The sequence below is a fragment of the Kogia breviceps genome, chromosome 12 (genome assembly GCF_026419965.1).
Source record: "Kogia breviceps isolate mKogBre1 chromosome 12, mKogBre1 haplotype 1, whole genome shotgun sequence".
In the NCBI taxonomy this organism is placed as follows: domain Eukaryota; kingdom Metazoa; phylum Chordata; class Mammalia; order Artiodactyla; family Physeteridae; genus Kogia; species Kogia breviceps.
In genome coordinates this window covers 16,030,159-16,042,861 of record NC_081321.1, presented here as the reverse complement: position 1 = coordinate 16,042,861, position 12,703 = coordinate 16,030,159, and the positions used below count along the sequence as shown (strand labels likewise).

General features: G+C 36.2%; 1 protein-coding gene across 3 annotated transcripts; it reads right to left on the bottom strand.

Moving 5' to 3' along the window:
- Positions 1 to 9: 9 nt before the first annotated feature.
- On the bottom strand, positions 10 to 12,606 carry GOLT1B (golgi transport 1B). Of its 3 annotated transcripts, XM_067008840.1 has the most exons (6): positions 12,437 to 12,588; positions 7,260 to 7,351; positions 5,683 to 5,861; positions 4,752 to 4,833; positions 2,931 to 2,963; positions 10 to 2,540 (listed from the first exon to the last, which is right to left on the bottom strand). In XM_067008840.1, the coding sequence occupies exons 1-5, from the start codon at positions 12,459 to 12,461 to the stop codon at positions 2,955 to 2,957; spliced, it is 387 nt and encodes a 128-aa protein (XP_066864941.1). In that variant the 5' UTR covers positions 12,462 to 12,588; the 3' UTR covers positions 10 to 2,540; positions 2,931 to 2,954. The 3 variants fall into 3 exon arrangements, with proteins under 3 accessions (XP_066864941.1, XP_058936968.1, XP_066864940.1); XM_059080985.2 differs by lacking the exon at positions 2,931 to 2,963 and having other exon boundaries at positions 12,437 to 12,606; XM_067008839.1 differs by lacking the exons at positions 10 to 2,540; positions 2,931 to 2,963 and adding an exon at positions 3,075 to 3,196.
- Positions 12,607 to 12,703: the final 97 nt, after the last annotated feature.

Genomic DNA, 12,703 nt, shown 5'->3' with positions numbered 1-12,703 from the left:
AACTACCAGTTAATAGAAAAGTACCCTTTTATTGAGAAGACAAGTATATTTACAATATTCAATTGTTAGATCATATAATCTGTGAGACTTTTAAAAGCAGCAGTATTCCAGGAATTAAAATTTATAAGGGGAAAAGGAAAACATTCCAAATAGGTTTCTGTTACAGAAAATACATTTGAACAATGCCAGAAACACTTAAGGCTAAGTAGTATTAGACCTTCTCCTCCATCTTTATAGCAATAATCAGAGTATGTTTTTTGTCACAAAGACAGAAGACTAATTTTGGAAAGGAAGAAACAATATGATGTACAGTCCTTTCTGTAAGACAAGTATGTTTAAAAATAGAGGCTTATCAATGGTTCTGAATAAGAAACATACAATGCTGCCAAGCAGTCCCAAACTCACATTTGAGATAAACTGTGGACTCATTTAAAACTGAAAACTGCTCCAAGCCTCTCACTCTTACTAAGGACTGGGAGATTATCACATCCTTTACACATTTCTAATAATGCTTTCTGAAATAAGATTGCTGAAAGAGAGATCTCTGTTACAGTGCAAAGAACATTTTGATAGAAATTCATGTCTACAAAGGAGCTAAATAATACAGATATTCCATACATTAACAGATACTGTTCTTGCTTTAAAAAGGTAGAATTATCTAGCCACTGTAAATAATATGGGTCAGTCAAAAATATGTATAACAGAGTCCTATAGGGCAACTTGTATAAGTCAATCCCCCAAATATGTATATATTTGACACTCTCCAAGTGAGGATATTAATTTTTTGAAGAACATTAGACACAACACTAGGTTTCTTATTATTCCATAAACTATTGAGGTAGGAGTCTCATTTTGTCAATATCATCTGTTTTCAAAGATTATAAGTCAAATGCCAGTACCAAAAAGACAGTAATCCACAAGGCTGAACCATTAGACTATCTACCAAGTCCTTCCTTCTTTAGATGAGCAAGGTTGGAACTTCTCTGTGCATCAAGAGATTTAACTAAAAATAACATAGGTTGTAATATATTTTGTAGACACATTTGTCAATAAAAATCACAAATTTCAATTTTGATTTTATACATTAAAAAGCTTTGCAACTGTTAAAAAAAAAAGAGTAAATAGTATAATCATTAGTGGTAAAACAAATAGTACTTACTATGACTCTTGAAATGTCTTCCTACATCTACCAAAAGGGTGCCACCTTGGAAAACTACTACTGAAGAAACAACTACTGTTTCCTACTGCCTGTCAAGCAGCAACAGTAGAGAAGACAACACATCATTTCTGTAGTGTCATGTTTTTCAGAACTATAGCCATTTTAATGACAGTAAAATAATTTAGTATGTGAACTCAGATATTCTCTCCATGAACTCAAATGAAGAGTGATCATATGAAACACACATTATGCATACTGATTTTTATGTTATGAAAAAGCTGAAAATAAGGGAAAACTTGGCTTATGTAAACAGCCCTTAAAAAACAGCTGTAAGTTTAACCTTTTAACACGGTACATCTTAAAGTAAATATTACCAGTAGTTATTTTATGAAAAGCAAAATAATAAGTCATCACTAAAATTTAAAAAAGAAAAGAAAAAGAAAAACTGGATCACAACATGGAAATATCCATTTGGGTTGCGTCATGGAGTATATTAAATAACAAACTATTCAATGAAATGAGCTATGTAACAGACTCCTTCATCACCAAGAATGCTTTTTTTGTTAAATGCTTACATGTCATGAAAGATACAGATGCTCACGTGAGAGTCTCAGGAAGTATGAGGACTTCCAGAATGCGTTCCTGAAAGAAAAAGTGCTGAGTCAGCTATAACTTAGAAACTACAAGCTAGTAAAGAATGACCTTTGCATATTCCAACAAAGAATATCTGGTTCAGATTTTCATCTGGCTTTAAAATATTAAGATTCAGAAGAACCACAAAAGTTTAATTTTAACCATACGTTTACAAAAAAATAAAAAAGAAAAAAAGTGATTCATACGTCGACACTGGGTTTTCCTGGGTTTAATATATCACGATGACATAATCCAATCTAACTCATGCATCACTTTCAGAGACACAGTGCAACTGGAAATATTTTCGCTGTTGCAGAGGACATTACAGTTCTAAAAAGCAAATGCCTATGGGTATGCTTGCATCTTCAAAATAAAAGGAAAAGAAACAGGTACTACAGTTCTCTTAAGGATGGCTGTGTTTCACACATTGTGGAAAAACAGTAAAAATCCCCTGCAAGAGTTTCAATATGCATTGGAACATAGATTTCATCTCCTTCGGTTTGCTTGCTGACTTCTTAGATGACTTGGTTAGAAGTCTGTTTTCACTGCTTCTTTGTTAACTGCTGTTGCTACTCTGTAGGCTATACATTTTAAACTTCTGTAAGGAACATTACAAGCTATTTCATGTAATTTAATTTTGTGCTGAATATTCTTCAAAGGATTTTATAAATAATACAATATTTTAAATGAGTCTTCAATTCACTTGTTGTTATACCATATTGTTGCTTTCTCCGACTTTATCTACAAACTGCAAGAAGAAAAACAGATAATTAAATGAAAGCCTAGAGCACTATAAAATATTACATCAACACTTCAAATGTTGATTAAAAAACCCAGCTTTATAAGATTTGTGGAAATTTAAGGTATGACTGACAATGATTAATCCAGTACTACTCACCACCATCTTCTGACACATAATACATTATAAAAAAATTTTTTTTTCTGTAAGTTGTTTCTGCATGACATGTTACACATACGACTTTAAGGGTGCAATACAAGAAACACAACGCAATGAATAAAAAAATTGGATAAGATGAAGTTAACGCTGCTAGCTCAACCAAAAAAAAAGTAAAAAAATAAAAAGGTGAAATGTCAGCCATTCATGCATTAATGAACCCAATAAGATATTTCAACTGACCATTATTGTGGATCTCTTCTGGGCCTATGTAGTCTTTGAACAAACAGATTTAGCTCCATTAAGTTCAATAATTAACAACAGCTACTGACTAAAAATACTTTAAATGTGTATTCTGGACTTCAGACTGAAAGTGGCAATGACATTAAAAAGAGACTTAATGATGCAAGCATAAATCGGTAATTATGGAACATAAGTTTTAACACACATTAATGTAAGTGGTTATTTACTTTGGTTACTCCACCCCAAATATAAAGCAATTGGGCTTTCTTCAGCATTCCAGATGGTGATGCAAACAGATGTTGAAACAAAGTAATTAGTGAAGATATTAAAAGTTACATAACCCAAGTGACTACATAACACTATCAAAATCTAGCAACCACCTAACCCTTCCTTTCATTTCATTATTCACATTTTTACTTAAGCATTTATTATAATGAAGTAATAATAGGAAACATAATTTATAGTATTGGATGTCCATTTATGCAAATACTGAAGAATCCTTAAATTAAGGACACGATTAATGATTACAGCTCCGTATCTAGGAGTTTTAGTACATTCAAAAGACGTTCTCAGTATAAACAACACTGACTGCTGTGTGAGTTTGGGGAGTAATGAACATGCGATCAGGAGACACACCCCTTTAAGCCTAGGTCCTAGCGTTTTATATTATTGCAAATAGGCAACTGGCACACTGAAACTAAAAGTTGCTCTCAAAGCACTCATGGATTCATTAGAATTTTATGGTAAATTTAGGTGGAGAGAAAGCACATTTTCTCTCCAAAGGTAACTTCAAAAAATGTCTAGGTTATCTGGGCTGCAAGGTTCTGATTTGAGGATGGAAATGAGATTAGGCTTATAGTGGTACCTATTTTTAGTGGGTAAGCCATCCTTTAGCTCTTTGAGAATTCAATAAATGCTATGAACTACCTCTCTAGAAGCATCTACAAAAGTCTGCAAACAACTTTAAGAAGCTGACTGCCCGCCCTGGAGAAAGAGATTTGACAAGACTGTTCTAACTGTGGACAGAGTTAGGAACGGAATTTTATCATCTGACTCCCAGTATCACAGTGCTTTATTTAATTGTCTTAAAGCACTCCGTTTGGTGATACAGTCTAAGAGAGAAAATATTTGTAAGAAATAATGGTGTCCTTTTAATATTATCGCTTCTAAAATTAGAGATCATATAAAAGTTAATTGAAAAGTGCTTTGAACTCTCAAAGAGAAAGGCAGCATAGCATATCAATCCAAGTTACATGAAAAAAGAGAACATTAAAAATGGATACAGTGAAACCAAATTTCAGGTTCTATAGGTTTAGCAATGATTATTTTCTCTGGTATTCATGGTAACCATGATCTATGCAATGCAACCATTTATATCATAATAAAAAGCGTATCAATCATGTATCAATTCCTCAAATTTCTAAAAAGAGCATCAGAGAGCATTTATTTATCTTTAAAAATTTTTATTTTATTTAAAAAGCTTTTAAAAATTATTGAATTATAGTTGATTTACAATGTTGTATTAATTTTTGCTATACAGCAAAGTGATTCAGTTATACATATATGTGTGTGTGTGTGTGTGTGTGTGTGTGTGTATACACACACACACATACACATTCTTTTTTATACTCTTTTCCATTATGGTTTATTACAGGATATTGAATATAATTCCCCGTGCTCTACAGTAGGATATTGTTGTTTACTCATTCTATATATAATAGCTTGCATCTGCTAACCCCAAACTCCCAAGCCATCCCTCCTCCCAGAGAGCATTTATTTTAATGGTTTAAAAAACATATTGTTAAATGCATGATTACTTACTGATCTAATTCCAGGTAAATTCAAGAGTGATCCAAGGACTGGCACTCTCCGAATAAATCCAACAACCACAGGAAAGAAGCCCCTGGGAGAGGCGAAAACAGCGCTTAGAAAGAACACGTTCTCTACTACCAGAATGAGCCGTTGGCCATGTAGAAAGAAGGGATCCTGTTAAAGCTCTGAATGTTTTAAGAGACTTCAAAATTCAGTTATTTCTTACCTCTCCCTGGATTCGATCCCCTCCTTAGTTGTGCTCATAACGTTTTGCATAAACATCTATAATGGCATTACTATTACATCCTACTGGCAGCTTTACAGTCTATTTCCCATGTTAGAAATGAGAGAGATTCTCTAAAGCAGATTTGGCACTTAATAATGTTTGCTTCCTGTGGGCAATATGGTGCTTGGCAGATAGAAGACAAATGATACACCTTTCTTGAATAAATAATTAAACCAACTTACTTGAAGGTATTTTCTCACATTGCGTACTATTATTTACCGGGTAAGTGGCATTTGTAAAATATTAACTGATCAAAACCTCCCATAATGTATTTGGTCCAAAATTTTCTAATATCTACATGCACTAAAGAAAGTGTCATCAAGTGACAGTAACTGTACAGCATCAGGTCTACATATTAAAATGCTGGATCTGTCTGTCTATCTACCTGTCTGTCTATCTATCTATCTATCTATCTATCTATCTATCTATCTATCTATCTATCATTGTCTGGTTGATGAAAATACCAAACATAAACTGAGTGCCATAAAATGCCAACAAAATAAATTTCATTGCACTGAAAACACTTTATAAAATAATTTATACCCTGACATAAGCAATCATCTGCATCTGATAAACACATCTGGGCTTCTGTAATAATTATTTGACATTATGGTTTACTGAAAGAGAAACAATAAAATAAAATGGTTGCCTTACCTGAACAAGAGAAAGAATCCATAAATTTCGAAGATCATGCCTATCAACGGCCAACCAATCAGGACTACAAATACACCACCCAGGAAAAATCCTGTAGCTTTCATTTTATGTTTTTGGAAGAAGAATCTGAACGTTCTCTCTAAACCAATTACAAAAGCCAAGCCAGCCACAAATAAAACCTAGAAGAGGAGGAAAACGTAACACAGAAGAAGCAGTTAAATGCACTACATGTCTGAAGGAGTAAGGTCAAAGCTAAATATGATAAAAAAGACATGTGGCTTTTAATGTGATCAACTGGCCAGAGAAAACGACAATGCACACCAAGAGGCAGAACCACGTTAAAGCTGTAGTTGTATCCCTCTCTGTTCAGTCCTCTTCTATCTTGATTAGATGAAGAAAAGAGAAACAAAGAAAGATTAGGTGTCACCCAGCGGCATCTGCATCTGCAGTGGTTTCCCCAGCTTTAGCTAGATGGCAATGGCTTAGTCAAGCAGATGAGCAGCAAGGCAAGGAGGGAAGGTGCCCGTAAATATGTCAACCAAAGGTATTCCTGGTTCTGAAAACTTGATCAGGGGTGACAGGAGTTCCTATGGATGGGAGAAAACCTGACATGGCGCAGTTGGTAGTAGAAGAAACCACGCAAAGCCAGCAAGAAGATCCTAGTTTTATTAATTCCGGAAATCTGGGAGCAGGAGAAATGAAATTCAGCCATGCATTCTCAAATATACTTATAGTTTGTATGTTTTCAGACAATGGACAAGAGATGGTGATTGACTAAAAGCCTGCGTTTTCCCAGGTTTTATTCCCAAATACTTGCCTTTCTTCATAACCATTCTTCAGTGAAAAATATTTCACAAAAATATTTATTAAGCCTAATGGTTCAGCTTCACATTCTGAGATACCAATGCTGTTTATACTATTGTTTATTAAAACATTAATTTTGAACAATTGTTACCCTTTATATTTTCCAATGTTCAATTAAAAGCCCAATGTTAACATACACTTCAAAAATATTTTATCGTTATTCAGTGACTTTATTGCCCTCTTGGAAGGGTTATTATTTATTTCTAGAACTCTTGCACAGCCTTCACACATGGACAACAGAGTACACATTCCAAATAAACAATATACACACCTTTCTTAGCAGGTCAATTATTAATATAGATATATTTTTTAAAGGTTTAAGTGGTTTTAAAAAATCTGTTCATTTTATGCTATTTAAGCAAATGTTAAATCTCAGATGTGTAAAGTCAAAACATTAACAAATTTACCAAGACATGGGGCTATCAAGTCATCTATTTTGAACTATTTGAGGCAGTCCTGATTTCATCTATTGTAAATCACATATCAAACACTTAACAGAGCAGTTATGGAATTAGAAAACTTCATTTAGCATTTATCTTTTATTTAAACAGAAAGCTGACAGGTTTCACACTTGATGAAATCAGAGAATGTAACAAGAGTCTTCACATGAGTAACAGTGAATTATTTCCCCCCCAATTTCATAGCAGGCAATAATTCATTAGTAGTTAAAATTTCCTTATGAATTTAGTTAAAATATATATTGAAAAACTCACATTTCCAATAGCCAGTAGTGCTTTGTCAAAAAAGAGAATCATTCCAAAGAACAGGAAAAACACTCCAAATCCTGTTAATCCCATTCCAATTTCTGCAATGTAAGTTATATGGTTAAGGGTGGAGCAAAAGTAAAGTTACATTAAGATCCTCATAAACTAAGCAAGAAAAAATTTTCAGTTTTTCTTCTGACTGATATAGGGAAATAGGACCCCAACATTGCAGGCTGACATAATGACATTCGTTAAGATCCAGAACAAATTAAATTAACAACAGAAAATTACTCCCAAAATTTAAAATATGAATGGGAATTTCTAATCCTTATATGAGAGAGAACATTTCTCACAAACATACCCATAATAGAGAAAGACAAGTCAGGAATCTAATCCTTTGGTTATATTATTTTTTCCCTCCCAAGAGCCCTTCTGGCATCAGACGTAAGTATGTGGGTTCACTTTTGTCTCCTTTTCTCCTTTCATATTCCATGACGAGTATTTGTATGCACAATATCTACAGTTCCTTCTTTCCCTTCTGAAAATGAATTCCTTCCTTAACCCACTGGAAATGCTATGGGAGGTCAACACAGGCTGCTTCTCACAATGACAACAGCAGAGATTTTGAGAGTCAAGCCCTCTCCTCCAAAGTTAATTTTCAGACTTTTAACTTCTTGATGGCTTATTATGGATTTATCTTCTACAAGTCTCTCTCAACTATGCATCCATTCACATATTTAGTCTAAGAGTCCTAAAATCACAAAATCTCCAACATTTCAAAGAACACTGTTTTACCTAATATTAATATTCTGGGTTTTTACTTTTTCATTCAAAAACAAAGAATTGTTGATCAACTCCTAAATGCCAGCAACTGTTCTAGGTACTGAGTATAGAGTGATGGACAAAGTATAAGCTTTTACGTCTATGGTTACTCTTTATATAAAACTAATATTTTATTGTCTTTACACTCCCTAGACTTATCTTTATGTCTGAAGAGTCTTAACTTTCTAAGGTTGCAGTTGTACTATTCTGTTAACGTTACAAAGCACAATCCACGAAATTAGTTCCTTGATCATTTCAGTTTTGTTTTCAGGAAACAGTCACCAATCCTTATTTTACCTAGCAGCACTATCTGCATAAAATAATAAATCAGACCAAAACTGCCATATTTTGGGAAACACAATTTTAAATACACAATAGTGATTTCTGATCTGTTACTTAACTTTTTTGCCTCGGCTCCAGAGAGCTAAAATCTAAGTCACAGCTACTTAAAAATTTAAGCCATGTAAAATGCTATGATGAGTTGAAAATTTATATCCTATGCCTTTTTCGACATCCTTCACCTCAATTTACAGTTAACTCCTGCCTCCCGTTCCAGCTTCCTTGTTCTCCAAAAGTTAGTCTAAAATAATTCGGGTACCTGTCCATAAATACACTGGTAAGTGTATTCCACGGACATAAATTCTCATGAAAACTGGAGGCTCATACCTTCGTGCTTAAATGCTTTAGGAGAATTTAACCAAATAACTGTTTAGGTGTCAGACATAATTTCCTACAGGAAAATATGGACAAAAGAGCAAGGAAAATTCCATTAAATAACTATTTAGTAGTTAGGATTTAGTCACTGGCAGCTGAGTTATTTAAATACAACTCATTTCTATCTTTTCACAAATTGTCCTAATGATTATGTACACATTTTGAGATTTGTTCATCAGAAAGGAAACTATATGGCAATATGCCTACTATGTATTGAGAATTTACCGTGAATTGCCCATTACGAGGTGCTTTACGTATCTTACAGAACTTAATCGTCCCCATACTACTGCAAGATAGGCATCATTACATTATTCGAGAGACTTTTTTTCGCCAGGTTAAATATGTTTGATTAAATGAAATTCAAGGGCACTGGAGTAGGCCGAACTCCTGGGAGAAGCATCTTTAGGTTTAATATAATTAGCTTGTTACTAACATAACTAAGGTGAGGTCAGTATAAAATTGACTGCAGTGAAAAAGGACAATGTCTGTACATGGTTTTACATTTAATGAGATGTTTATACAAATATGTCATCATTCCTTTAGCAAAACTGGGGGGTTAAAAAGTAGCACCAGCCCCATGTTTCATGTGGGCAACTGAAGACTCATACTAATAATTCACCCTTGATCACAGAGTCAGCAAATGTGCGTGTGGAGGGGGACAGGTGCGGGGAGGGATGGGGCTGTGGTGTGGAGTCTGGCTGGAATTCAAATCCAGTCTTCAGGCTCCACACCTTACAACTATAACAGGGGAAACCAAAACATTCCCACTACTTTATCCAGTGTTGCACAGAAAGAGAGGGTTGCCTGTAACATTTTTGCCAAAATGGACACTAGCATGTTATTGCCCAATAGTCCCTGATCTGAATGGGTCAAAAGTCTCAAACTGACCTCGCTGTGTTATTTTCTCCCCTCCAGAATTCCATTCTTGCCTATGCCTATGTATTCACAAGCCCTCTGGTTATTAAAGCCCTACTTGGAGCTGCTCTCTCACCACCAGAATCATACCCAGTAAAATAAACTTATCTTCCTCTGTGCACTACCAAACCTTCATTCCCGCTCAGGCATGCACACACACGTGCGTGTTTTTAAAGCATAATCTGATAAAAGCAGTCTAATAAAACAAATGTATCTAAAATCAAAAGCTTATTGTAGAAATCTGATAGGGAGAGATATTCTTAATCCAATGACAATCACTGTTAGCATTTTGATATCTTATTTCAGACATTTTAAGGCAGCATTGTCTTTCTTACTATGCCCATTCCTTTCAAAATGTCACAATAAAGAACTCAATTGAACACCATGGTAGAATTTCAGGCAATGTGACATGATGAAGTAAAGATTTAGAGGCAGCATAGGAACTGCCCCACTCCAGCCCCCTCAATAAATCTTGTGGGTTTCTTGGGGGGTGGGGTGAGGTAGGGGGTGCTACTATAGAATCCCTTAAAACAATTATGAATTGCTGAATTGCTATTTACTATGATCAGTACTTGGTCTGGTACTTCTCTTCCAGAATCAGGATCCCAGAATAATTTTGGCAAGTCACTTGAATGATGGCTGATTCCTACAGGTAAACACACACACAAACACCATTTGAAATCCAAAGAGCTTTTGGTTCACTAATCATTTTGTGTCCTGATCCACTGTCTTATCTAAAACACTTGGCAAATGAGCAGCAAAGAGTATAATTTCATCCTCCTCATCAATTTAATGAAGTGAGGAGAATGCTTCCTATTCTGTCCACCTTCTAACCCAACCCCCTTGTTCTGGTTTTTGGAAGGATGTAAATCAGGCACTTGTCCCTATAAGACTTCAGTAGAAAAGAATCTCTACACACAGGATAAGTAGTTCATATATTTACCTATGTAATAATCACAGACTAAGATAGGAAAGTTAGATAGGAAAACTATGTAGAGATTAAGTACTTCCTCTGAGTAATTAGTAGTATTAGAAATAAATCCTAGCAATTTATGTATACAATTCCGTTAAATTCTGGGTTTCAATTGAGAGCAACAGAGCTCTGCATCATAAAGAAAATAGGCTCTGAATATTCTACACAGTCCCTCAAAAAAAGGATCAATGCATAATTCTAAAGGATAAATATCTACTGTTGAAACTCTTTTTGCTATGGAACAATTTCATCATTCTAAGATAGCTTTCAAATAAGCTTTATAGCAAGTCTTCTTAGATGCCAGTAGGGTACCGTGAAAAGAACAAAGGTTTTTGAGCCAGCAGACTTGGGATCAAGTCTTGTTTCTGTCACTTTCCTCATGATTATACACTGAATTTCTTTTGAGCCTCCTTTAATTTATAAAAGAGACATATTCCTCTTTGCTCTACAGGGCTCTTATAAGAATTAAGGATAACGATTTATATAAAAGCCCATGGTAAAATGAAATAAGATGCTTTGGCTACTTTTATTATAACAGTAAACCAAAACATCCCACAAAAAACAAACAAAAACCCCAAGCAAAAAAGGACTATACTTATATTTTCTCTGATCAGAACAGGCATACCAAAATGGGCATCCAAGGTGCAGACCCAGTCCAATTTGAGGAAGGGAGGGAGCCTGATTGGGGTGGCAGTGTGTGCACGAGTTATTAGCAGCTCGGTGAAGTTCAAGTTAGCCAAGACTTGAATCCAAACCTTACGACTCCACTTTAAAACAGGGCATTTTTAATGGAAGTTCTATTTTTATTTCAACAGACTGTTTAGTTCTTAAAATCTTTAAAATTCAAGTAAGTTATTTAGAATAAGAAAAACAAAGGCGTGGCAGATAAAACAAAGTGAGATAACAAGTCTATCACGACCATCAAAAGATAGGAAGCACTGGCAGAAATGTAAATACAAAATTATTAAGATTGACAAAAAGGGATAAAAAAGTGGAAATTTTATATTTATAGAAAAAGAAAACAGACAGCAATGTTAATCTTAGAGATAAGATAGGCCTGGAGAACTCTGTGGCAGGCAGCAAGATGCTAAAATAATTAAAACACGCCACACCAAAGCCCAATATACAATATTAACGAACAAAATCGTTTAACTTAACACAGAGTTTACTATTGGGGAGACAGTAGCCGGTAGAAAAGTGAAGTTGTTTCAAGGGACTTTTAAAAGGTTGCTTCCAGTAGTGGCAAAAGGCAAATACTCAAAATATTTAAGCGTAAGCACATTTTCAAAAACAGCCTATCATAGGTGACATTTAAAACTCGGCCTCCCAAACAACCAGCAGTAACTTGTAGAGGACCCCAAGCATGTCACGTGCAGAAATGTCCCCAGGAGTGGGCCGCCGGCACAGCGCATCAAACTTTCGTGGCCACCCGCGGGAACAAAGCGCCCATCTCCCTGCAAGTGAGAGCTGCGCTACCCCGGTGCGAGACAGACGCTCGGCGAAAGCTCCCCCTCCCCAGCTAGGGCGTCTCCCCAGACCCCACCGACTCTCCCCCCAGGCCAGGTCCGCCACCGCGAGACCAGCCCTGGGTTCCTCCAGGCAGCCCTCCAGACGCCCGCAGCCGTAGCTGCGTCTCGCAGGCCGCCGCCCCCATTTCGGAGCTTCATTCATTGACCCGGGCGGCGGAGGGGCGGGCGGGCGAGACCCAGCCCAAGGAAGGGGTGTTCGGGGCTCGAGGCGGGGCCTCGGAGCAGGTACTTACTCTGGGTGTCCGTTAAGGAGATCATGGCTGCAGGGGTGAGGACAGCGTCGATAGCACCTCGGAGCGGCCAGGGTGTGAAGCAAAGTCGAGAGAACGAAGCCGGGAAACAGCCCAGGAAAAAGCCGCCACGTCTTCCGGAAACACGCAGCCGCCCCCACCCCAATTCAAAGCCGTTTCCCATTGGCTAAGCCTGCTCCCAACAGCAACCAATCATCTGTGGCTTTGTTCAGTGACGCAAATGGTGGCCACACCCCTTGACCAATAAGA